The sequence below is a fragment of the Pleurodeles waltl genome, chromosome 4_1 (assembly GCF_031143425.1).
Source record: "Pleurodeles waltl isolate 20211129_DDA chromosome 4_1, aPleWal1.hap1.20221129, whole genome shotgun sequence".
Classification (NCBI taxonomy): domain Eukaryota; kingdom Metazoa; phylum Chordata; class Amphibia; order Caudata; family Salamandridae; genus Pleurodeles; species Pleurodeles waltl.
In genome coordinates this window covers 664,813,317-664,840,845 of record NC_090442.1, presented here as the reverse complement: position 1 = coordinate 664,840,845, position 27,529 = coordinate 664,813,317, and the positions used below count along the sequence as shown (strand labels likewise).

At 44.4% G+C, this 27,529-nt stretch overlaps 1 protein-coding gene across 21 annotated transcripts in view; it reads left to right on the top strand.

The window, feature by feature from the left end:
• The window catches only part of GRIP1 (glutamate receptor interacting protein 1), a 1,044,357-nt gene that overhangs the window by 617,777 nt on the left and 399,051 nt on the right, over positions 1-27,529 (top strand). Inside the window, exon 1 of one of the 21 annotated variants that reach the window (XM_069229155.1) lies at positions 2,129-2,360. The exons of the other annotated variants lie outside the window; for them this stretch is intronic. Within the exon in view, the coding sequence (XP_069085256.1) occupies positions 2,315-2,360 (46 nt within the window). The 5' untranslated portion in view covers positions 2,129-2,314. Of the gene's footprint in view, positions 1-2,128; positions 2,361-27,529 lie in introns of those variants that run through there. 21 annotated transcript variants of the gene reach the window in all.

The following is a 27,529-nucleotide window of genomic DNA, read 5'->3' as shown; positions in this document are numbered from 1 at the left end:
ACTCTCCTCCGTGCCCGAGCAAGCTGTAGAAGTCATCCTGCCCGCTCCAGTCCACAAAAGCGCAGTGATGCCCATCCCAGTCCCACCGGGGGACATGTGACTTAGCCCTCTGGAACTCCAGAAACTGCAGGTGGTGGGGGCACAGGATAACTGAGAACGATGTAACCAACCACATCTACGTTGTAGGGGATTAATCCAGCAGAAACCTACCTACCTAGAAAAGGGACCCCTTCGACAGAAATCTAGAAACAGTGTTTGAAGCATGCAGGTGCATCACCTAGAGAGCCCAAAGGGAAAATGGGTTGGTGACATTAGGCGAGACTCACAGGGATAGTAATGAAAGGATGAGAGTTTTGGATTCCAGTTTGGCTGTTTTAGTCCCCCTAGTCTGTGATGAAAAAGGACAAGCTGTAATCTTACACCCATTGAACGTAACACAGGAATGAATCACCCCAAAGAAGGAAGGCATAACCTAATTCACAGCAATACAGCTACTGCAACCAAAACACCATGACTTGAGCAAAAGACACTTGATATGTTGCCCAAAATTAGGTCCAACAGGACCCCCAATAACTGTCTGAAACTAACTTAAATTAGAAGTGAACTGAAGGATCAAAAACCCCTACCTTCATTAACCCCTGAGACAACCCACATCAAGTATGCCATTGGCCCCTGGTGGCTTGGAGCACCACCGTAGGTAAACCCTCACCCTTCTTAGCACTTCACTCATCATATGGTCCATTCAACCTTCACCCCTGTGAAGACTCTCCACCTGCCATACCCACAACCTGATACCTGCCCACAGAAGCAACAAGAGTTCAAGTAAGTGGCAAATGTTGCACAACACAAAACATAACCGCAGCGAGAAGAGTATGAGGGCCCACTCTGCTCCCTCCCATACACAGAGGGGAACTAGGGAGCTTTTCAATTCACTCCCTATCAGAGGAGATCTGTGGAAGACACCCCACTCTTTCTCACTCCCCTGCTAGAGAGAGAGGAGTGCCCCTCTGTAAAAGGTGATGCAACTGAACAAAGGTGGTTGAATGTATCCCACAAGGTGATCCTGTGAAGAGCAGTGCCTGTGAACACCTAGAATGTACAGCGTTCACACTATACAAATACCATATGCGTACAGACCTAAATACAGCCCATCAATTCCATCATTTATTCCATTCTAATATCTGCCAACAATGTTACAGCTGCTACGTAGATGTCAGGACAAACTACCGGGCATAGGGGGCACCACATGTGGGTCCGGCCCCTGAAGCCCCTCTATGGCACTCATTGCATTGGCTTGCAATTGTATTTATATAGATCCATATTAATAGCATACAGCACTATATAAACCAGCTAATGAATAAAGAAATACTTTCACGGGTCACTTTTTTTCTGCTTGTCTCCATTCTGAAAATAGCTGAGCAGAGTTACTTTTCAACTCCCTTTTCCTAACAAGATCTTTCAATCTAGCCCCGAGATCAATACTGGTGAGTATGCATTATTTTGGCAAGTTACTATTGATGAATAAAGGATTTGGCGTATGTGACACACATCTTTATTCATATCTCCTTTATTGTGGAACTTTTGTAAATTATTCATGTTTTAATAGAAATTGCGATCGAGTACAAAACATGTTTTAAACATGAAATGGTTGGACACATCTGAAGACCTGTAACCTGCTCTGTAATGATGTCATTTAAAAAATAAATTCAGATCCTAACATTGGGTAAATAGATTACAGCAAAATCAGTCTGCATTAGACGAAGAAGCCGTACTTGGCCTGCTTGAGAATGCGGCAGGGTTATTCAGTGGAGTTTTTACAGGCGCACACCCGGCAGTGGTCTTTACATGTGTAGGGTTCCATGAGAAATACCAGCCATACCAAAGAGCTGATGCCCGCCAGCTTTGGACCAGTGGCAGAAATGACTGTAATAAAAGCTGCATGGAGAGAAGACAAATCTGAATGCAGCTGTGAAAGAGTAGCTGCTGCCAAATATCTGCCTGCTGAGACCAGCAGCTAAATTGGACGGGTGTCTCCTGCACGACGTCTACGACAGCATCACAGTGAGGCACGCGGCGCCATTGCGCTCGCGCGGGTCTGGGGCACTGGGCGGCGATTGGATGTGACAGAAGGATCTCTGGGATAGATTGCTATGGACTTCCTCGCGCTTGATGGTGCAGACCAAGTATTGATGAAAGGCTGCAGTAGAGGTTGTTATGGCTGTGCAGAGAGCAGTGCTCTGAGCTAGAACACGGAAGAGAGAATGTGACCATCAAGTGGGAGGAGTAGCAAAAGTTCTCCAGGCCGAGCAAAGGGATGGCACTTCTCTGTGGATTAAATCACGATTTCCTAAGGGATCTGGGTGAGTAAAGACAAAGCGAGCTGTCTTTAGCCTGCTGTGACTGATGTTATTGTGAGTTAATGGAAAGATGGACACGGATGAATACCTGTCTGGGATCAAACCTAAAAATTTCAGATATACTTAGTGAATGTTTTAATTCACTCACCGCTGCGTTAGATGCAGGTGTTTGGGTGATCACACCAGCTTTGGGTGAAATACGACCATGGATTCTTTGTGCACTTGAGCATGTCTGCCTTTACAGTATGCCCATGTTATGCTAAACCGTGTGGCACTACGCGGTGTTATGTTATGTGTTTCCGGGCTGTTTTGCTGTGTGTTGCTTCTTTGTTTTGATAAGTTTTCCTATGCTATATAGCTCTACTATTTGCAACTTGTTTACACTAATACTTCTTGCCTAGTCTCTGGGCACTGAGGTTAATCCACAGTGGCATTTACTTGAACAAAAGGGCCTTTGGTACCTGTCTGAAGGTGAGATGGTTTGAAATTTGCAAGTGTTTCGAGAAGAGGATTCCAGAAGTAAAGTTAATTGTAAGACACCATGAGCTAGAGCAATGGAGAGGGCTGGCAGAAACATAGGTGCTAGCACGGAATTAGTATGACGTGGGCCTGCCCTTCAGATTGCAATGTGTGCAGTACACCAGTGTTCAGTTGCACGCTTTTACGACTTACCTGCCAGCGGTAAGAAATGAATCGTCTGGGTCCTAGTGGCCGCATTCTGTAGGCAATGTAGTCTTCACAATGCCATTCACGGAACCACACGTATGAACCATTTGCATAATCCATCCAAAGAGTGTATTAGTACTAGGATGTCCTGTACTCTCTGGGAGGTGGTTAGGGAATGATTCTAGGTGGTAACCACCACTCCTACTTCACTGGAGATCATGTCACCAAGACACAGATCAGACTCTATATAATCACAAACATTTGACTACTTTATGGAGTGTTTACGAGCAAGTGTTTAAGTTAAAAACTTAAAATGCATCCAATTCTAAATTGCTAGTAGTCAGCTGGCGAAGGCTGTGGAAGTTCTTATGTCAATTATTGTAAAACGAAATACCAGAGGTCTGTGAGTCTCTCCGGAATGCCTGAGGATATCTGCTGAAATGTAACAGTGACATTGCCAACCCCAAAAAACTGTACAGATTGATCTTATGGACGTAAACTGGAACCCTTAAGATCAACTATGGTTATAGTATCGTATGCAGTTCACTGCAGTGCCCCTTTGCTAACTACTTAGAGGAGTTGCAGTTGGTTGTTTAAGATGGTTGGTGTCAAAATCCATGGGCACATCCACTAGAACCAAGGGCCTGACACCATCATCACCACCTACATACGTCAGATGCCCTTAGCTCTTTGAGCGCTGCTGTTAGCACAAATTCCACACTGGCAACTGGATTGAGAAGCCAGCTTGCTGCAGGCCCAGAAGAGAATGTGTCTGGGTATATTGTTGAAGCTTTCTATTTGCCTAAAAGTTACCTAGATCGCCTGGGCCGGCTGTGCGTTGCATGTGAATGGGGATCACTCTAGCCCTTTTTACAGCAGCAGGGAAGTCGCCCTTCTAAAACAAGGCATTATTGCAGTTCTTCCTTTGGTTGTCGACTGCTGGATTTGGCCAAACCTTTTCCTGTTCCTTTAGCATAGTCTGGTGAGCCAAATATTTGCTTGATATGCACTGAATTAAAAAAAAAAAACCTGGGTTGTTGTCATCAATGGTGTTTTTGCATCAACTGAAGCTAAGATGCATAAATACTTGCACAGTGGTACTACTTTGTTGCTGATAAATGGGGTGTTTATTTTTCTAATTGTAAAATATTTTTGTGGTGAAATATATATTTGGATTGAATATCTTTTCAGTTGCTGTAGATAGCGTAGTAGTGTCTCTGCTTGGTGGTAGTTGTCCCTCATCTGTGCACGAGGAGCACTGGCTGTGTCATGATGCTTTTTCCCCTTAGTTCTTAGTCATGCTGAACAGCGTGAAGTGACCTATTGGCTGTGCCAATCAGTCCTGCTAAGTACCAAGCATCGGGTGTTAAACTGGGGCACCTTAGTGCTGGTGTCCGCATCGCCACAGTAACATCCATTAGTCATGCATACTGAGCTCCTAAAACATTGTTGAGATCATAAGGTTCTTCAAAAGCTTCAGCTAGCGCACGGCATTTAACCCATGCGCTGCCGCTGTCAGCGCTCGTCTCCACCCGCCAACAATAGGGTCCCACTTGTTGCTATGGTGAAGCAGACTTCACTGTGTCAGTGGACATGCTGCCAGATCCTCCCTGGCAGTGCAGGGTAAATTAACAAATTAACCAGAAGCGCCGGGTCCAAACTCCTGTTGAGAGGCAGTGGTGTAATAAAACTTGATGGGTCTCCCTGCACAGTACATACCGGAACCCCCTCTCCGGACTCGGGAGTTCTTGGGCCAGTGTACTGTGCTGAGAGGGCCTCCTGGAGCTCGAGGTCCCCCGCACAGCATGGGCTGCAGGGGCCTTTGTTACGCCAATGTTGAGCGGACCCACTGTGGTGATCAAGTGGTGTACGCCTGTCACAAGGGCAGGTGCTGAGCAACATCACAATCACATGGACCGGCCAGTGCACCGTGAGAGAATGCAGAGAGCCTTGATGGCAGGAAGGCAGCGTCAGTTCTACTGCTCCACGGAGTAACTCAGAGGTCCCGCAAAGTGCACGGCACTTCACTAAACAGAAAGGAGGCCTGCTGTGTACCTTCTTCCTTTCTTGAGCTGAGCAGTGAAAAAATACATCCCCTCAGATGTCAGGGTGTGCCAGTAGCTCGCCAGATGTGCCGAGCTTCCGGTATGCGTGTGTAAAATACAGTTGTGGCTCGCTGCGTGTAAAAGGGGCGGGACAGTGCGCAGAGGACAGGGGGATGAACAAAAACATTAAATTAAATTAAATAAAAACGTACCTGCTCCGCCATGCCGCTCCTCTGTCCCCTCAGCAGGCACAGGCTCCCAGCCTGCCCTGCGGCCAATCCTGATGCTGCTCAGAGCAGCGTTAGGATTGGCTGGAGCTCCCATCCAGGGTGCTTCCAGGCAGATTTGGAGCCTAAGCCTGCTCTCTCCAGCCCGGCAACACAGTGCTGGGCTGGAGAGAGCACAGTGCGCATGTGTGTTTGGTCGGCCAGAGACGGCCAGCCAAACACACATGCGCGCTGAGGGGAGTTCACAGTGCACTCCTCTCGTCCCTGTCGTCCCCAGTGACCCCACCCATTCAACAACCCCTTTCCGTTGTTAAAGTTTTGCAGCTGCTGCTGCTCACAGGGAGCTATGATCCTCCACCATAGAGGAGGAGCTGCCACTGAGAAAATGTTTTTGCTATTAGTGGTAAGGGGAGATTATTATCCTTGGAACAGTTTTCCAGTGTTCCCTGCAGCTCTTGCACCATGTTTCTGGAAAAAGTTTCCTTGAAAGCCAGCAGCAAGGGAAACAAACGGATGCTTTTAAGTGTAATATCCAGACCAAAATGCCACATAGCAACGTGGCACTGTACATGTTCTGTGCTGAAAAATCCAAAGTTGACCCGATACAAACGCTTCTACTTGGTCAAGCTGCACATTCAACAAGATAAATTCTACTGGACAGACAAAAATCCCAGTCATTTGAATCCAATCACCATCATAATTTCTGAACAAATCAACTGCAGATTATTCCAAAGGGTTTCGTCACATGTCCAAAATAAATTATGCCAAGACCTGGAATCAGTAGAAACCATTATATAACTGGTGAGCTTGATTTCCACCAGGGTTGTTGCCCCAGTGCCTTGTGGAATATAAGGCCAGAAGAATTCTGCCATTTTATGTGCTTGTAAATTCTCCACTTATGAGACTAATTTTATCTGCGACAATTTGTAAGTGCACTTAGTATGGGCATGTTGTTGCTGTTTTTACACCTGTGCCTGATGTTATTTCTGTTTTCCCTGGTATTACACAAAACAGGTTCTTGCGTGCAGCATGCACAAACTAACACAGTGATTGAAAAAAAATTATACAATGGACTGAGTGGCAGCTTTCTTTTTACTTCTCTGGCCCAGAGCTAATGTTCCAGACGGGTAAGTGAGATAGGTCAGTGTAAGCTTTTTTAGAGTTGAGCGCAAAGCGCTCTGTCCCTGGTGCAATCTCTCTATGGGCTTGTAACCATGCTCAGAGGTTGGTTGGCTCATGGGCTTGCCTTTTAAAATTAGCTTGATTTAATTAGTGAAAGGCATGCATATGTCATGCCTTTTCCGGTGTTTAGCCCGCCTCGAGCGCACCGGCCAACTACTGAAAACATAGAGGCTCAATATTTTTCATATGGTTTTGACAGCTTTTTCTCTTTATTACATAGGCAGCGCAATCTCACTGGGCAGTAGTAGAGCGCTTTGCATGACATCAACCCTGTTACATGGATATTTGCACTTTTGCCAGTTTCATGGATAATTGCACTTTTTGTCGGTTACATGGATAATTGCACTTTTGCCGGTTACATGGATAATTGCACTTTTGATGATACATTTCACTGCGAGCAAACTTGTTTCCTTTTGTGTGTTTGCTTTGCACTCATGGCGTCCGTCTGCTCGCTTATGTGAAATTGTTTTACTTTTCAGTTTATGTGGTAAGAAAAGTCCAGTTAGGAGTTTAAAATGCTAATAGCTTTAACTCGAGCAAACGTGAGACCCATTGCATTGCAAATGCTTGTTTTTGTCTGGTGTCTCTCTAGTCAGGCGAGTAGTGCTCTTTCTCTGCACTGAATTTCACTCATGTGTTTTAACCTACTAGGTAGTCCTTTCCGTTTTAGTTACATGGTTATGAAAACTGGAGACAATTTGTTCTTAATTTCATTAAAATTTGAGACACTCTTGTCTCTACAACTTACTTGGTGCCTATTGAATAGTGTTGATCCACCATAGATGTCTTGTCAGGCTAAACATATGGCTCCACAAGCCCACTGCGACCTTTCTCATGGTGTGTCTTAAGTACAATAAATGATGGTGCTGCAGTTGTTCACAGTACAGTCATTTCAGAAAGAGGCGGTAGGTAATTTACCTTCCAGTTCGAGAGTTTTGCATTTTTTTCAAGGTATTTTTAGAGCTTCTCATTGCTCAAAATGTTGTAATTTTGGATATTTAACTCTTTAAATGCACTTTATTTCTTGGTTTTACTCACTTGAAAGTATCACTCTAAGTGTCACACATATGTGCAGTGTCACTCATAACTGCATTGAAACCCTAGAACTGTCACGGGCAGTCTGAAGGCTTGGCAGCTATGCTAAAGAAGGGCCGGTGAAATACTTGTTTAATATTTAATATCATGGTTATACCTGTGTTTAACAATATGATCAGGTTACAAGAGCATTATGTTAGTGTCCTTCCATTTCTGGTGCTTTGCTGCAGTTTTAAGATCTTCTTGGAGTTTCTCGTTGCTCAAATGGGTGACATTTCTAATATTTCTCTGTTTCCCTCCTCTTCATTGCTCGATTTTGCTCGGGCGAAAGTATCACTCATAGTCATTGAAATGTCACTCATACTTACACTGAAATTATGAAAATGCCACATATAGGAATCTCAACCCATGGCAGCTATGGCCATTGCTTTTTAAGAGCGCAGCCTTGTTTTACGCACCGATGTAACGTGCGTGTAGTAATCCTTGGTTTTCACGCTGCCCCTTGGGTGAGGTAAAGATGAGCTCGAATGTTTGGTTATCACGGGGACCCATCGTAGCCCCCTCTGTGTGACTGGTTCTTTTTCCTGGGCACTCCGTGTTCTTCTGTGCCGCGGGGTACTTCTCTACGTCCGCGTGGGGAAGGGGGCACTGCAGTGTAGCGCTGCTGCGTGACCCCCGCTCCGCTGTATTTATATAGATTGAATCGCCCTGATGGCTTGAAGTTACTAGCCTGGACACTCGCCAAGGCGCATCACTCCTCGTGCCCGCCACTGCAGCTGTCGGCGGGCGGGGGATAGATGCACTTTGCTCCGGAAGTGCGCGCGCGCCAGTGGCGCCCTTCCAAGGGCCTGCTGCGAACTAGACAGACGTGTATATAGGCAAACATTCATAATGCTATTCGATAGAAATCCGCCTCTTGCACTTTGCCGTGGTAGTTTATTGAGAAGAATTTTGACCAATTTTCTCACCCAATGGAACGTCCGCCCCCGCCTCCCCCTCTTGCCTGTATCCGGCAGAGGAATTACAACAACATCAGAAGTGAAATCACACGTTGTTTGGCCCTCTGACGTAGGAGTGAGGGGTGCCACGCGACTCTTCATTTGAATGTCACTCTAACAGATTTTACTCCCCAAACTTTGCTGTCATCATGAGAATGCAAAATGCAGATTAGCAGTAACTAGTAAAGGACACAAACGCAGTTTCCAATTTAGTCAAATGTAAAGTAGTCCTTATTTTACAGACTAGTAAAAAGTCACAGATGTTGCCACACAGCAAGGTAGTTGTAGGCATCGCAGCCTGAGGGTATGCCCCATTAACTCCCTCCAGGTATCCACCTCTCTTCTCCCACCTACTCCGTCCGTTATGTCTGTGATGACTTCTGGATAGCACATTTCAGAACATGACAGTCCCCCCAACCCTACAATGTGACGTGTTCAAAATCTGACCATTCCCTGTGTTCCAGCGTGCCACCACGCTGTTTCGTGTGGGCCCGTCTCAGTTTTTCCAAGACTACCACACAGTTTCCAAAAGTGTTGCAAGCGTGTTTGGTGTCGCAGGTATAAAAACACTTTGCAGCTCCCTTCCCCCAGGACCTTTTTTGAGGCCATTTAATTCTAATTAGGTACACCTTTGTGGCCGTTAGTGGTGGCGCAGTAAGGCATCTATGTGCAGTGGTTGCCCACGTGACTGTACTCTGAACACGCAATTTATCTCAAACTGAAACTCCAAATTCTCCAAACAAGCGTCTGCTCGCTGCGCTGCTAGAAGGCAGAACTTCTTGCAAGAAGGAGCCCCTCTCTTTTACATGGGATCCAATGGGATGAGCTGGACCACCATACTAGTGCTGAAGCCTGGACTCTCACCGTGCTGGCAGACGGGCACTGGGCCACATTTGCCGTTTTACCCTCATAGAGGCTCTGTGAATCAAAAATAAGTGTCATTTGTAGGTTACACCTGGTGCACGAATGTGTATTAAGCTGCGATGTAAGAAAAACTGTCATGGACTTTGATGTTTAGGTTGTTTCTACAGCACCTAGATCAGTGGTTCCCAATCTTTTGACTTTTGTGGACCCCCACTTTATCATTACTTGAACCCGGGGACCCCCACAGAATCATTATTGGAATCAGGGGACCCCCCCTACTGAGTCACTAGTGGAGCTGGGGACCTAATCTGTTAATATTATTTCATTTTCTAAGCAGTTGCGGACCCCCTGAGGGAGCTTTGCAGACCCCCAGGGGTCCCCGGACCACAGGTTGGGAACCACTGACCTAGATCATCCAAAATCTGCTTCAGGGTGCTGAAAGTCACTTTTGACCCTGAGTATTTGGGAACTATGCACTTAGGGTGACGCAGGGATCTGCAACTCGGAGAATAACACTGGATTTGTGGCAGTGCAGATGATTTAAAATGTGTGTGTCTGTGTAGAGTACATAGCAGGTTACTAAGTGATTTGAGACTGTATTGTCATAAGGGGTTCTGGTGATATTTCCAAACCACACGGATGAAGACCGAGTGGTTTGTAAATATTACCTCAACCCTGAGATGGCAATATATTACCATTTTGCACGTTACTTTTCATTATTTTTTATATTACATAATTTATTAATTGGTTTTAGTAGAAAGATTTAGTATATTTGTCATACGTTTAGTATTCATTGTTTGCCTGAAACTGCAGGTATGTCTGTCATTATTTTGAGAAACGTGTTTTTGTTGTGAATGATGTGCTAGTATTTTATAATGTGTTTAATGGAACCAATCACATTTTCAATGCAGAGTGCATTTTAAGGAAATTAAAAACGTGCATTCTAAAAGGTGCTTATTTTTGTAATACATAGATTCTTTAAGGTAGATTAAACAAGACATATAAAGAAAGGAAAAGTGTCATATGGGACATTTTAACTTTTTGCTGACAGGGCATTTTAACTACAAATTATCCAAATAATAGAAAATAAATATATATTTTTATTTTCTGTCTATCCGGACAGACTTCAAATGGCTGAAACACCACAACACAAACCCTTATTATTACAATGTTTGTATAACAGTTATTTTCCAAGCACCTATACATCGTGGTTTACATACTTAATGATGACAGTAATTTAGTGCAACATAAAGTCAACATCCCATTGCAATTTTGCGGTGCACTGTCGTAACGTGAGTAATTATATGCAACATCTATTATGCTCATTCAGCCGAGAAGCATTTATAAAGGAGAGTTTTGCCCCAGGCTCCTAATAGGAAAAAACACTTCTTAAAAAATGAAGTCCATATGCTTGATGGCAGGCTATGCTAATGTGTGTGTGTCACGTGGTGTGTGCTTGCGTCTCAGAGCAGAATTACACGATTCGAAACAAAAAGGCTACTAGGATTCGAATCAGAGTGTTTTATTTCTCGACCCACCGTAGCATAGAGCTGTCAACTTACAGGTTAGAGTTAGGTCTCTAGGCCTGACCTAAAAGTGCTTTTCTTGATGAAAAGCTCTCTTTTTAGCGTTAAGCCACTGCAGACAAATCCACACACATAAATGCTGCCTTCTCCAAGTCCTAATCAGGAAATCTTTGAAAAAAGTCATTTAGCAGAGCTACCTTTTTGCCAAAACTCTCCTAAGTATGAGCACTTGACATCATGTTGAGTTTCATGGGCGATGATGGTTTCAGTAGAGAGCCGCTCGGGCTCTCCAATACAATGTACCCATGGGGGAGCCCGTGGGAGGAGGAGGCGGCGTGAAGCAATAAAAAGGAAGGGAACGCGCGGGGTCTGCGCAGTTACCCTGACAGCAAAGTATATTGGTGTGTTGTGTCATATTTGCTAGTGCTGCACGTTCTCAGCGTGGCCCTACGACTGAGGGTCACGCTACAGCAGTGGTCTCCAAATTCTTTAATGCCGTGCCCCCCCCAATTGCAGAATAGAAATCATTGAACCCCCCCCCCTTCCCTCGGAATGTTTAAAAAAAATTTTTTTTTAGCTGACAATGTTTAAATATGTCTAGACCTATTTCAAAATTGCAGTTAATTACTGTTAACTTTTAAAAAATGCAAATATGTGTTTCTGCTTAAAACAAAGCCCTGCTATTTCTAAAATGCTTCTTTTGGTCAGAGCCTGGTGCCCCCCCTGGGATCACTTGAGACCCCCCTTGGGGGGCCCACACCCCAGTTTGAAGACCCCAGCACTACAGTTTCATCTGAAAAAGGAGAAACTCCAAACTCTGCCTTGTTGATGGCTTTGAGCCTCCCAGACCTTGTCCCTGAGTTGATACTGACTGGTGCCCTGTACCTGCAGGAGATGTTTCTGAATTACCACATTCTAAATTCTCCTGCCTCCCTTCATGCTCTTGGTCTCTGATTTCAAATGATGCTGAACAATTACGAGTCTTTCTGTTGAGTATGCTTCAAACTGATCTGCTCTTAAATAGTAGCTGCTATCTTAATCCAGTTTATTGGCATTCCTTTTATCATGGGCAGAAATGGTGAGTTTACACTGCCGACGGTGGTGCAACACAAAGTGACAGGCCCTCCTGCAGAATGTGATGAGGGGCTCCTGAGTCTCCCAAGTCTCACTGATATTCATTGACCCTGGGCTGAATAGGGCCAGTTGGAAAGATTGGGGGCTCCCTGGTGGTTTGCCGCCCCCGTGCCGCATGAGCGGGAGGGGCCTGCTTAACATCCCTGCTGCTGGGATTTAAACTTGTGGCTTATTTCCATGTGCAGCTAAATTGTAGAAACCTGGCAAACAGTACACTAATGTCTTCATCAAGACTGCTTGTCCTATGGTGCTCCCAGTCGCAGTGCGGGCACCAGGTAGGACATAAGCAGCTCACCTGTTTATTTGTACACGCGATTCTCGGAAGTGACATCACGCACCCGTTGTCTCCCTTGATGACGTCGCCGCCTGGGCTCATTATCCCACAGGAGGTGGTGGGCTGCTGGGATGGCGCCGGCGGGTGAATGACCAAGAGGGGAATTACAAATAGACTCAGATGTGTCTTTCGTCACCTGGCCTGCTAGTGAAGTAATCGGTCTTAATGCAGCCCCGTTTCTGCCGGTCAAACCTCCCACCGAATGTACCTCTGTTTTCCTCGCTCTTCCCGTGGACACCTTTAGGTCGGCTGCTATCAAAACTCCGGCTGTCTGCTGCTTGGTGTTCTTTAACGCTGCGCCTTACTGCCCCCTGTCGTTCTTCTGTACAAATGTACACTTTTATACTCGCTGGGCAGGAAAGGGCGAGTTGTCCATAGAGCATACATTTCACGCTACCAAAACACGAAAACAGTGGATTCTTGTATTAAAACCTTGATGTTTTCAGTCTCAGTAGAGGTGGATTGCAGAGTGCCACGGCATGCTGCACGTGGTAGGGAAATGGCGGTGCTTTCCTGTTGTTACCTTCCCTGGCAATTCTTCTTAGTACCCCAATATGCATACCCTTAGATCACCAGCCATAGCCCGCCCTGTGCTCCGTGATGCCCACTCTGTTAAGGGTGACTGTGTGAATCCCCCTACTCTGTTCTGCGTGCTGACAGCATTTTGAGTGCCTTGAAGCAGCTGCAAAGGTGCAAGTTACGCTATATATAATACTTGTATGAATAAACAATTAGTCCTTTACGACTCAGAGATTGTGGGGTACCCCCGTTTCCAGTGGTGTAACACGTCATACAGGGCCCCTGTAGAATGTAGCCAGGGGTTCCTGAGACTATGTAACTCACAGATACTAATTTATTTGGGTTTAAAGGGCCTGCTTTTCGCCCCTGTCTGTTACCTAAGAATCTAATAATAGAATATGATACACTGTTCCAAAAGAATAGGGAGAGGGAGTAAAGGAGTCCTGATCATCAGGAGCAAGAGTCCTCACACACCGTACTTGGTGTCATGCTTCATCATCGGACAGCTCCTCGTCAGACCGGCGCTGCAATGTCTGATGGGCTCCCCCCTAAAAAGGGGGGGCTCTTTGCCGGAGATCTTTTTGTTTTTGCCGATGGTGCCACGGAGCCAAGTATGGGTCCGTGGGGAAGGAGAATACAAGAGTAAAGGATAAGATTGGCTCAGGACCCTCACTAAGTGATTTATTCTTTGATGTTGGGAAATGGCCAAGATTAAAAAAATGGCAAGGGAGTGAAAATTGAGGTAATGCTCAGACACTCACACAAGACAATTCAATGAAGGAAGTCGGTAATTATCCGAAATTCCTTAATATGTGGTCGACATGTTTCGCGTCTTCATATGGTCTCAACAGGATCCTATGACGCTTCTTCAGGACCTATTAAATAATTGGACTTCTTCAATCGAAACCCAGGTGAAAAAAGAGAAAAAATATATATATAGACTCCTGCAATCTATCGTTTACAGTCAAAACGTCGTCAGTCACTTACTAGGATAAAACAGGACTGGCTTTTTCCTATCAGTCACCCATCTCCACTAGAGAAAGGGCTTCATGGGATCACGTAGGCCTGATGCCCGATACACAAACAATTTGTGTGCGTTTCGGTGTCCAGACGCAGCACCTACCCTCAGGCTCCGTTCCCTCATTCGGGAACGGAGCCTGAGTATCGGGCATCAGGCCTACGTGATCCCATGAAGCCCTTTCTCTAGTGGAGATGGGTGACTGATAGGAAAAAGCCAGTCCTGTTTTATCTTAGTAAGTGACTGACGACGTTTTGACTGTAAACGATAGATTGCAGGAGTCTATATATATATTTTTTCTCTTTTTTCACATGGGTTTCGATTGAAGAAGTCCAATTATTTAATAGGTCCTGAAGAAGCGTCATAGGATCCTGTTGAGACCATATGAAGCCGCGAAACATGTCGACCACATATTAAGGAATTTCGGATAATTACCGACTTCCTTCATTGAATTGTCTTGTGTGAGTGTCTGAGCATTACCTCAATTTTCACTCCCTTGCCATTTTTTTAATCTTGGCCATTTCCCAACATCAAAGAATAAATCACTTAGTGAGGGTCCTGAGCCAATCTTATCCTTTACTCTTGTATTCTCCTTCCCCACGGACCCATAGTTGGCTCCGCGACACCATCGGCAAAAACAAAAAGATCTCCGGCAAAGAGCCCCCCCTTTTTAGGGGGGATCCCGTCAGACATTGCAGCGCCGGTCTGACGAGGAACTGTCCGATGATGAAGCATGACACCAAGTACGGTGTGTGAGGACTCTTGCTCCTGATGATCAGGACTCCTTTACTCCCTCTCCCTATTCTTTTGTAACAGTGTATCATATTCTATTATTAGGTTCTTTGGAGGATATACACTGGACCATAAATCCTCCCATCCCCTCCTTTTTTTTTAAATGTTACCTAAGAATTGCTGTCCGTAATTCTACTTGATGAATTCTACATGTAATGCCCCTTCAGCAATGTTTAACGATAGGCCCAGGAATTTACTGAATGAATTAGTTGACTAATACATTTTGCAATCCTCTCCTGCTCCTTGAAGAGCTAGGATATGAATCCAGCCCATTAACGGGGCACTTGGAGGACTCACAGATACAGCTCGATGCATAGCCATACAATTTGCGGCGTCCATGCCTGGTTCATTTCTAAGTGTATTAAGTTAATCGAATGGCTCTTTTATTAGGCGATCATTTAGAAGATCCTCAAAGTACTGGCGCCAGCAGTACTTGAATCACCATCACTGCACTCAATCAATGCTCGCATACAGCACCAGCAACAACACTGCAGTATTCTTAGAAAGGACTGCGGTGCCCAGGCGAGCAAGGAGCTCCGGAGTTAAGTGGAGATCACGAACCTGAGTCACCGGAGAAGGTTTACCGATTCTGAGGAACACGCGGGAGCCCTAGAATTGATCACATACCTCAATGATGGAGGCAAAAAAACCCGCAACCCCTCAATGAGTTGTAGACCAGCCTGGTCCCTCTTGGCATCCGAATGACGTGTACAACGTGATCAGCCAGGACGTGTTGATGTGCACCAGATGGGTTCTAGTCAATCGTCACTTCTATCACGTGAGTTCAAATTTTCAGCGAGTATGGTAATGGGTGACAAATGTGCTACCACTTACTGCTGTCTAGTTGACGGGGGTCATTTGCAGGATGAGTTGCATTCACACATGTGAAATACTAATTGAATAGGAACCACACATGGAGCCTGTCGGGAAGTATTCACCCATATCAGAAGACGCTTCAACTTTGTAAGCTTAGCAGTCAAGACCCAGGTGCTGGTAGGAACAGTCGTTTGCTTGGTGGGTGCTGTTGACAGGCTGACATGCCTTCACTAATATAATGAATTCTGTAGAATTCTGGCTGGTAGGATTATTAGTGCTATTTTCGCAGCATTTAAAGCCTAGAGATTCGTCATTGCTCTCTCATTAACTCTTTTCTGCTTGCCAATATTTTAGCTTTTTCTTAAGTACTGCAGTGTTTGAATTAGTTTATTTTATATGGTGTATATGTAGTTGGGTTTTGCATGTTCGTTTTTATAACACCTTTGTATGTAAATTATATTGATGTAATTATTGTTGTTGTTCCAGTTGGTTATTGTAAAGTGGGTTGCTACTTTTTAGCACTTGCCTAGCAGACTGCACAAGCCTGTCTGTTTGCGAAAAGACCTATTGTCAGTTTACGTTGATAGGCTTTATTGTCACTCTCATGATCACTCTCATTTGCTTGCTTTGTATTTGTCAACTTGTGTGTGCTTTCCTTCTTCTTCTTGTGTTTGTCCCTCCCCTGGAGCACAGCCTCATTACTTGTGTCCTTCCACTGCTTACTTTTCAGTCAGCCATGCAGGCAGTGGCATAACAAAGGCCCTACCAGCCCCCACGATGGTGGGTGAGCCCTGAGCTCCAGGGGGCCCTCTCAGCACAGCACCTGGCCTAAGAGAATCAGGGAGGCCATGTTGTTTGCAGGGAGGGGGGAGTGGCCCCAGTTATGTTACGCCACTGCATGCAAACAGGGGACTGTGTGTACTTTCAGGGATTCATCCTGTGTAGAAGGTGTGTTAATCATCTGCTTCTCTAAAGGCCTGGATGCCCCATCTCACACTGACATACAGAAGAGAGAAGGGTGGCTGGGCAGGAAGCCCACTGCTGGCCAGCGTTCTTACTCTTCGGGCACCCCTATGAATTCTGCCTTGTAACTCTGGGCCTCAACCAGATGCAAATCCTCAAACGCCAGTATCTCCATTATCTTTCCCTCATGCCAGGAAGTGCCTTGAGGTCTTTGGAGTCGGGCCACCCAACCTGGAAGGGATCCTCAGACGAACCCCCGCATTTAGTTTGAGTATTGCTTTGAGGGTCAGTGCACTTAAACCTGCTGTGCACCAACCTCTCTTTTCCTCCTTGCTTCGGTGTCATGTAAGACTTCCAGAAACAGCTTTTTTTTGCATGCTTTCCCATCGTTTGATCTCTTCCATCATCCAGTAGGGTACCATCTCTCCTGCCGGTGGGACTCGAGCTGCTCCACTATCACCAGTAACTATTCTCCCACTACTGCAAGGGCGCTATGCCCTACACTCTCACACATCCACTCCTGCGTCAAACTACACATCAGCTTCTCTCTGGATGCAAATGTGCACCATCAGCCCCAGGTATGTGGGTACGAGTGCACTTCTGGGTAGGACTGTGATGTATGTGAGGTGCTTGTTTACTTCCTATTACCATTTTCACCACACATTCGTTTAACACAAGATGGGGAAATTCTGTGCCAACCCTGGTAGGACGTTTTGTCATCCCTAACCTTTCTCCCCACACACACACACACACACACACACACTCATTCCAGTCGCCTACTTCTCACTGAGCCTTGCACGGCCATTGGAGATGGCAATCAGTACCACCTTTAGCTGCCCCACCAAGTGCCGCCACATGCACACCCATGCACTGAGGGCAGCCGGGATCAGACATGGACTTGCCCTCACCATCAGGTCCTCACACGTGCTGAGTATGGAGGAGGACTGCAGCTTGACTCCTACACAGTTTCCAAGTGGGATGCAAGTTTTAATACCTGAAGCACCTGAAATATGGTTACCTCACCTGACTTCATTTTCAGATCCCGCCATGAAGTCTACGCTTTGGGGGCGATTGCTTCTTAAATGCACATTCTTACACAGTGCATATTTTAAAATGCAAATTCGCTTTAATCTCGTAGAGGAAAAGACCATTCTTGGATTGGCAAACATCGGGTCGCAGGCTGAGACCCCGCTATATGTGTTGAACAATTATTGGTCTCTGTGCTTGTGTTTCTTTTGAAGGGCTGTAGGGAAAGGATGGATCTCTCCAGCGCTGTGAATGTGAACTCCTGCTTCATTGCTCAGTTCGCACTAAAATCACTCCAGGGACCTTTTTTAATGGTTCTCGCTTAGGTAAATTTCAGCCGCGTTCCCTGCCGTCAAGATAGGAAAAAAAAAGGAAATGATGAAAGTACGGATGTGCATACTAATACAATTCTCGTAGTAGCACACCAGAGTCTACGCTTTCCCTGCACTGCCTATGGCAAAATATGCTTTTTTCACTGTCGCTCGCAAAGTGCCAGTCTAGGTTTGTTTCGACCTGTATGTAATAAAGTTAATACCCATGGGCATGTCTGGTTTAAAATATTTTATGTAAAAAGGAAGATGGGGACACTGACTGCACGCTGTTTAAATGTTATGACGCTTCTCCATGATAAAGTTCAGAATTCTTGTTTTGAATGAAGATGGTTTGTTTGACTCAGTTTAATGGAGATTTGGCTACCTCTGAACATATGGATATAGATATACTCAACCAATACGTGTTTTGCTCTGGTTGTTCAGGTCGTTCAGTTTTCGTAAAGCGTTCTCATCACTGTTAAGGTGTCAAAAGTGTGTGAAATGTCTGGCGGTAGGTGCATAGGCTCAGTCTTGTGTTATGGTTACTTTAGTCCGCTTGTAAGTTCAACCAAGCAGCTTTCTTCTGACGTCTGCAAAGGAGAAAGATCATATGCCTGAACAGCATGGGTACAGACAAACCCATTCCTAGCTCAAAGGCTTTTATGGCCTTATAGGCCTCTGCTGAGGGCTATACTGGTTGTCAAAGGCCTTGAAACTGAGTTATAGTCCTGAGGCGCAGGTGCGCCTGAGGTAAGCCTATTTGAGCATTGCTGAGGTAAGATTATTAGAGGATTCCACCCACTGAGGATAGACTGTTCTAAATTAAAAAGGGAGAGACCGAAAGACAGCATTGGAATGTTGACACACAATGCTTATAACAGCCATTATTAGCCCTGAGCCACTTAATTGTTTTCAATGGAGCTCTCAACATTCAATTGTTCTAATAGGGGTGACAACATAGTGACACTAGTTGGGTAACAATACCCCCCTGTCAAAGCAGAACAGCATCTTCTCTAAAATAAACACACCTGCAAACTCTCCCAAAAATGTATATTGAAAGCCATTAAAGAGATACTTAGAACCACACCATTAGGTGCCATTCACATTGGAACAGTAGTGAGGTGCCGCAGGGCAGTCAAAATATAGACCATGAGATGCAGTGGTATGTGGACGCTCCAGTTGGCATAAAATGCATCACTAGGGACACCAAAAGTTCTCTGACTTCTTATAAATTCCATAATTTTCCTCTTACTTTGCCATACTAGTGGAAAATCAAATTGCTTGTGCTTGGAAGAAGTCTACTTGCAGTTTCGGAAGATGTCATTAAATTGCAGATAGCAACTTCAGCCTCGGCTGCAGCTTGTTTCATCTAAATGAACCGCACAGCTAAAGAGGGATCCTCCTATTACTTTTTACTGGTTTTTACAGATAAATACAGACAGAAAAACATTTATTTTCTTGTCTATTTATTTTTAAATATGGGTAAAAATGGAATTGAGGTTGTTTTGTGAGTGCTTTTAAATGTTGTCAGCCACAAATGAAAGGCTGTGCAGATTGAATGATAAGGGTGTTACAAGGGAAAAAGTTTCCCAGTGAGGCTTGCACAGCAGTAGATGTGCATACAACTGATGCTAAACCATGGATGTTATCATAAGTGTATATTGGTTTATCAGCTATGGACATTCATTCCGTTTAAGCCTGTCAAGCATTCAAGTATGAGTGTACGTTTTATTAGTTACGTGAAACTGGAAACTTACTAGTTTCTACTCTAGTTTTCTAAAGAACCCAAAATAAATACAGATAAACTCAGATATAGTTAGCAAAAAATAAATATGATTAAATACAGACGGAAATGAAAAAAATATATATATAAATCCAGGAGCCCTATTTATGTGTCATTTGACCTACAACTCTCTCTCATATCATTAAGACTTTGCTAAGAATATACTACTGTCAATTGAACTGAACTAACTCCTGTGCCTTCAAATTCAGTTGTTGGTTTAAATGGAAGTGGGAAATGAATGCTATACAAGGCTGGCTTTACTGAAGTCCTAAACTGCTTCAGACCACACACACTAGGGTTCGAAGTAATTTTCGCCTTCCTCGTAGACCAGTGATGTGCCCCCCTTCGGCAAGAAAATTCCACAAACCCTTTGGTGAATTTTGTAGCTCTTGTGATGTAGAAATTATTTCAGTGTGTTCAGGCTGCTTTATAATTGTAAGACGGAGTACCATTTCATAATAAGCAGACACTGTGCTGTGTAGGCAGTCATGAGGTCCAGTGTTGATTGCATGACCATTTTAAACATAAAAGGTTGAGGTGTTTCCCCAAAAATAAATGGCACAGATATCACTATCTATTCTACTCAGACCATAGGACCCCCAGGGTCAGACAGGCCTAAGAGGAGGCTCCCAGAAAGGCTGGTCTGACAGGTCAGTGTGTAGGTCAGTTTTTGGCTGTTTGTGACACTGTTTTACAGTTTGGTGGACCGTGTTTTGCTGTTGATTTCCCTGATGTGAAACCAATCTTTTCCTACAGGAAACACAAACGCATACAGTTTCCATGCCTTACAAAACATCTATACAGTGTGTCTTTACAAGTTCAAAATTGATTTGATTTTCTAACGTGGGTCACTTTTATTTAGGAGCCCGGGCCTATGTTTTTTTTGTCCCAGTCCGTGGACTCTGGTAGCTTGATGGACGAGTTTTGTGTAGTGTGAATAACGCAGAATTGCTGAGTCAGTGGACTCCACAGGGATGTAGATGGATGACATTGTTGACTTGCCAAAGGTGCAACAGCATGTGCAGCTAAATCTCTGCAGCAGGAATACTGATGGCTAACGAGAAGTGAAGTGAAGTGAAGTGAAGCAGATGCAATATGCTCCAGCTAAGTGGACATTTTGGCCAAATGCGATGATGATCTGGTTCCACTCTCTCGTGGTATTATGTTGCAGGTAAATGCGTTGGTAGCCAAGAAGTGATGGCTGTGCATCTGCATGACATGAGGTAGAGACAGCCCCTGGTTCGATAGAACGAATGGCCCTGGTAGCCCCTGGCAGCATGCAGACACACACTTCATTGCTGTATACTTTTGCAGTCTAAAGTGCGTGACTGTGCCAAGCAGGGTGCATATTTTATTGCTAAAATTGTTTGGGAAGTGGCCATGAAATCTTCCTTGCGTTTAGACAGCTGGACCATAGTCTACCGGCCAGCTACCACAATAGTTTGTCAGTCACAACTCTCTTCATTTACTGGCACATCAACTCGGGTAAATTGCCGAGCATTGATTCTGAGAGACACGGCAAACCTTTCTGAGCGCTGCTTGATATTAGATCTGAATGACTGGCTTTCTGAGTGCATTACAGCAATTGAACGTATCATCAAACCTATAATCTTTAGACTGCAGAGGGATGGGCAGCCATGCTTCAGTCCCAATGAACTAACTCGAGCGTTCTCTTAGGCATCTGTCAGCAGATGGGCCTCTCCCTCTTGTCAGTAGTGACCAGATCTAACAGCCAGGAGTGGGAGAACCGTCCATTTCCTCTGCCACTGTCTCTCACTTTGGACAAAATGTTGTGTGAATTACCCAAGGATCGATATGTGCATCATCAGCTATATTGCCTGCAGGCATCAATTAAGAGAGAAAATGCCTCCCAGTCACCTTACATCATGATGAAATGGTGTAACTGTTTAATTTCTTTTTTTTTTAGAACCGTGCACTATGTGGTGGATGCTTTTCATGTTTCACCGACTGCTTTTGTTTAGGACGTGATGGTAAATCAACTGCGTTTGTAATCTCAGCTGGCCCTCTTCTTACTCATAGCTTTTTATGAAAACCTTTTGCAAGGTGCGCTCTCTATTCTTAGGGTACAGCTCCTTTTTGTGCCATCACTTAGTCTGTTGATCTCTGTGTCAAGCTGGCAAAAAGTGAGTTTGTGTTCACCGGGTAAGAATGTAGTGATTATGTGTCATACAAAAGCTGCCCATCACAACAGATCTGATCCACCATTGTGTCATTCCATCTTATTCTAATCTTTCCACATATTTGTTCAATATCTCCATATATGCGCTGGTCTCAATTTCTGCTTTAAAAGTAGTTTTTTAATGGGTCTCTATTCTCTGGTCTATGCTTGGTGATGGCGATGTCACAGAAGTGTAGTATCGTATTCTCTTTCTATAAAAACACCTTTACCTAAACCAGAACACTGTTAGGGTTACTAGGCAGTCCATGTTATGCCTAATGAAGCAAAACCCGAGATCCCCAATCACACTGCAGCCAAAACTATCAGGCGTTTTAATGTCAGTGAAAAGATGAAGGAGAACCAGTGAGGGTCACCTTGTGTGCTGCCTGAGGGACTAACTGAGAAATGTATATGATTGCCCAGAACTGTCCATGTTTCCTCACAAGGCTAACACATTTTGAGTTCACAAGATGGTCATCGGAGGCTCCTAGGACCAAACACACAGATTATGCTTTGGAGAGAATGGTCTTGTAGATTGCACAGCTACTAGGGATGTTGCAGAATCTTGTAACAGTTGCAAGAAGAGTCAATGATCCAAATTCCAACTAAAAAAAACTTACGGGGGCGAGTTTCGTTTCCTAACTAAATCTAAATATTCCTGCATATCTGAAACTGTGCAATCCGAGATAATGCCCCCAAACAAAAATATGCAACATTTCAGAAGCCAAAAATCTCGAGTCCCACAAAACCATTTCTTCATCCAGATTGATTAGGGTCAACTCCATATAAGCATTCTCTTAATATGTGATAGCACTGAGATTCTAGTGACATGACGGCATGTCATTAATGTACAGGCATATGTCCAAAGAGGCCGGATGTGAGGAGTAACCTTTTTCGACTCTTGATATTAAGTATCACCAGTGCCTTACATGTGAGCTTTCTATGGCGCAACTATATCTTGGGGCACAATTACAATAAAATGCGTGAGAGAGCGAATATGTAAGAATATGTTCATTTTCAATGCATCCTCAAGTAAAACCCTGACTTCTCCCTTTGCCACTTGTCACAGTGCACGACTTTACCATGACACAGGCTTTCCTCGCTGTGCATTGTAAGATTAGGCAAATCTGTGGGTTATTATATTTTCCTCTGTTGACCATAATTAGGGCTCCTAGTTTTATGTTATTTTTTTTTTTTAGATTACCATCTGAATTTTTCATAATTTTTTTTTCTCACTTCATATTTATTTTGCATGAAGTTATAATGGGTATATTTCCACATGTATTTAACCAATCAAAGTATACTTATTTTGAATGTCTGGCAAATACTAGGAATTTCCAGTATAATGCAATCATCTGAAAACAATTAAATTGTACAACAGCTCAACTCTGTGCATCTACAGTTATTTCATCTTAATTAGGAAATCTGTTTTATATTATTTTACATCCCCTTCTTGTCAATTTGCACAGCTACTGACATACATCCCGTGATTGACAGTAGTGAGAAATGTTCAAAAAAGTCACATTTTCCATATTTTTCATTACTTAAAATTAAAAAGAAAATAGACGGTTTTCTTTCTGTATTTATCTGTAAAAATCAGTACAAACTGAAAGCTGGGAGCCTTAATCATAATAGAGGTTCAGTAGCCTGGCAAAGCTCTTGATTCCTATTAGTTGTTATTTGTAAGTGCTTCATTTGTCTGTTCATATTATAAACTTGTATGTTCTGAAACTGCTCTGCATAATGTCTAAGTCAACAAGTCAACATACAATGCTATTAGAGTGTATTCCTTTTATTTTAGCCTATTTCACTTCTCTACCTTGGTTTCTGTACTTACGCAGCAAGGAGACTTATTTAATTAACTTGGTCTCCACACAAAGTGCTGGTAGCTCGTTCATTTGGTGTTTTGGATTTCACAGTCACTGTAAGGTAGGCCAACAGTGTAAACCTTTGTAGCTGCATCATAACATAGTACCACTGCAAACACCACAAGCTTGTATCCCTTAACTTCTCCTATAACACACAATCGACTTGACCTTATTTCCTTCCTCAAGCAACAGTATCCATTTGGGAGACTCCCCTCATTGAAGGAAGACCCAGCACTTGAAACTCATATCTCTCAGGCACTCTGGACCTCAAGGGGCTGCTACACCACGTACAACAATATGCCAAACACACATTTGCAAAGTTAATGCCATCAAGGTTGTAAGTCATTGCTTTTTCCTTAAATTATAATTTATCAAATTCTCCTATATTCTCTGACCCTCCTCTCCTCTGCACCATGACCTGGATCCCAAGGTGGGCATTTCCACAAGCCATGGATTTCAAATCAAGGGGAATTGGAGTTCACCAAAGATGTTTTTTTTCATTCAAAGACTGAAAACTCAACTGAGAGTCGTAGAGTGGGTGGCCACTTGGGGTCATAATTCGGGTTTTAGCATAAAAGTTAATGATTTTCATTACTCTGGCTTTCTCACATTTTTAAGGTCAAATGGACTGATAATAAGAAATCTCTTCATTTTTACTCTTATTCTCCCTCTTTGGGAGTTTAAAATATTGATTGCTATGCTCATCTGTGTCTACAAATATGTAGATCTGCTGTTTCCCAAGAATGCCCAGAAGTAAAGGCTCCTGGATTATAATTTATATTTGGCATTAGCAATTATCTAAAACTTTTCATAAATATATATACACTTGAACTTTTTTTTTTTAAATACAGCAGAAGGGATGTTAGTTAGGTGGAAAGGTCAGTTAAAACATACAATTTTGAACTAAAAAAAAAATCACTGAAATGTACTGGTTGTTTTCTCAAGTAACTGTAACCCGAGCCCTAAAGTATCTGTACCTTGCACCCTCGCCACACAGTTTTTTCATTGATGATTTAATTTTAGATGTTGCAGTCATGTTATCAGTGATGTCATAGTGATGTAATATGAGGTCATAAACAGTGCCGGAGGCCACAGAAAGGCTCAGGGAGGGGCCCTCTGCAATTATGTTTATGGGCCCTGTGGGATGAGGTCCTCGGGGCCTCACGGGGCCTTGGGAATGGGACCCCATGCCCCCCTCCCCTTTACTTTAAAGACAGTCCCGTGGGATGGCAGACTTACCAACTCACACAGTGCCACAGTGTGACACACTGTATTCGCTCCCATCACACGGTCACCTGATGATGAGCCAAAATCCCACGGTGGCAGGGAAAACAAGCTGAAAACCACTGTGGACAGTGGTTTTCAGCTTGTTTTCAGAGGTTTTGAACTGATGGCATCCATTGATGGTTGTAAAAATACCCCAGGACTTTAGCAGCAGCCTCAGCAAGCTTTTTTTTTTTAGGAAGAGACTGATTGGGGGCAGTCTGGGGGCAAAGGTACTTCAAAGGAGGAGGCCCTGCCCCCACCTCACACAGTATGGTTGTTATTCAAGTTGGCTAGTGTGGGATGGGGTCCTTGGGGCCTCACAGGGGCTCGGGGAGGGGGGCTCTCTCCCCTTAATTTAAAACAGCCTTGTGGGATAGGGTTCTCGGGCCGTTCCCTACTAAATGTAATGCGCTGACCCAACCGCGCCCCCCAAATGAGGCCATGGCCCACCCGCGTCAGATGCCTTTATTTTGGAGCATGAAGTTTCCTAGACACAGTATCATCAAAAATGCATCGTTGAAACTTTTGTACTCTACCAGAAATTCCACACATAACATATTCGATGCGCAAAGTTAGCATTAATCTTGCATACCTTAGCGGCCCTGTTAGCATTAGTCCTGCGTTTCAAGGAGTTTGGAACACATGTGCACCTTCGTTGTTTAAAGCATGACCCTGGCTTGTAACAGCAGAGCCCTAAGAGCCCCGCCACCGCCCTGCTTACTCCTGCATTATTCCTGAAATTGACAGTGCTTGGTCTCACTGTGAAAGTATTTGTGTATGCCTGTGCACGTACTTGGGTCTGGCTCGACCTGCTCCTGCGATTGCAAACTGGGAAATAAATAAATAAATGGAATAAAATAAAAGCCTGCTTCTGGCCTTGGAAGTCGTCTCCGCAGGGAAAGCGATCGTGAGAATACTTAATAATTCCTGTCCCGGGAGTGTTGTTCGCGCAGGAGTCTGCGCGCCGGCTCCGTGGCTTCCAACCTGTGCGGGCCGTTTAGGAATCTTAAACCTGCAAACTGATTTCCGAGAGCTGGGTATTGACTTCCCCCAGTCCTCGCGGGAGCCGTGCACGGCGAAGGAAGAGATGTGCCCACGGGCTCCGGCGGCTGGTCACTTGATCTGTCGCACCTCCAGAATTCCTGAGCATTGTACTGGAGAAGCAGTTTGTCGGGAAAAGAAGGTTAATTTGTTTTTAATGACAATTTGTACTAGTTTGCGTGGGAGGTCTGTGGGACTGCCGCTCTCTTCTGTGTAGCTGTCAGTTTAATTCACATGGTTTTAAGTGGCGACGTTGCTTAAACATTCAGTAAGTGCCTTGAGGCATACGTGCAAATTTGTGGACCCCGTCCTTCAAACCACTAGTTATGAAGGGACCTCACTGAATACATTTGTGATTTGCAGCGATGGAACATGGAGCAGATTTACTTCTGAACATATCACGAAAATGGTTGTTAGAAGTGGTACAGATGGTTTCCAAAAAGGGACACCGTTTAACATCTTTTTAATATCTTGGCGCTCATAACTTTGTCATAACGTGTCACACAGGTCCAACATTGACATCCCTCTTATGGGTCACGTCCCGCAGCTAGGAACCATTTGTATAAGTGACACTCAAGCAAGCACGCGATCTCCCCCTGAGCACGGAGTTGTATATTTACAGAAACAGTAACCAGTGAACCCCACAAGTTCCCCGTCTGTGCTCGGGGCACCATATGATCGACACCAACCGCAATCTGTAATCAATCATTCCAAGGGCAACGACGGTGGGGGGCGGGGTGTGTGAGGTTGGGGGCTGGACTACTGGGGTGTGAAACCTGCGTCGTTTCCTTTCACATGAAATTTCGGGAGAAGTATGAATGAAAATGCAAAACGCAGATCCCTCATTAATCACCATATTTCATTGAAACATGCACCCTTGCGTCCTTTTTACAAATAGTGCTAGAAGACAAGTGTGGCAAACGACAGTCACTCGCTTTCTGTGTGTTCACATTGTTCCTGTGCTCCTGCATTATAATTTTGCCACGAGCGTGGTGTGTTTGAGATGTGGCATAATGTCTTCTATTGTGACCTTTGCACGTTAAGCGTCATCTAAAATTCCTGGAATTACAGAAATAATGCCTGCATAATTTAAACTGTGCAGGGGACTAGTCTAGCCCGCCCCTAGTTCAGCCTCACCATCCAACCAGCCAGGGGCGTCGTGAACCCCCCCTTTAGCAGATTCGGCGGGGGTGGCAACATCTTCTGCTTGCAACCTGGCAGACAAAAGCTGATGAATGAATACAGCGTCAGTAGAAGAGGAAGCAGGAGAAAGGAAGAACGAAAGGTGGGTGAAGATGGGAGAGGGAGAGACGGAAGGTATATTGATTGGAAGGAAAGGTGAAAGGATGTGTGGGTGATTGGGCAGCGCTGTAAATGGGCAGGTGCTCTCCGGTACTGAGTGCCCACACTTTTTCACTTTGAAAGGGTGAGTACCTGCAGTTTTCAGCTCTGCTGCAATACACTTAGAGAGCACCAGCACTTCTAAAGAACAAGCAGGTACTGTAAAGAGTGAGCACCTGGACTTCTGTATTTCCATTTAAAGCACTGTGAGTGGGTGAATGAGTGGGTGGATGAATAA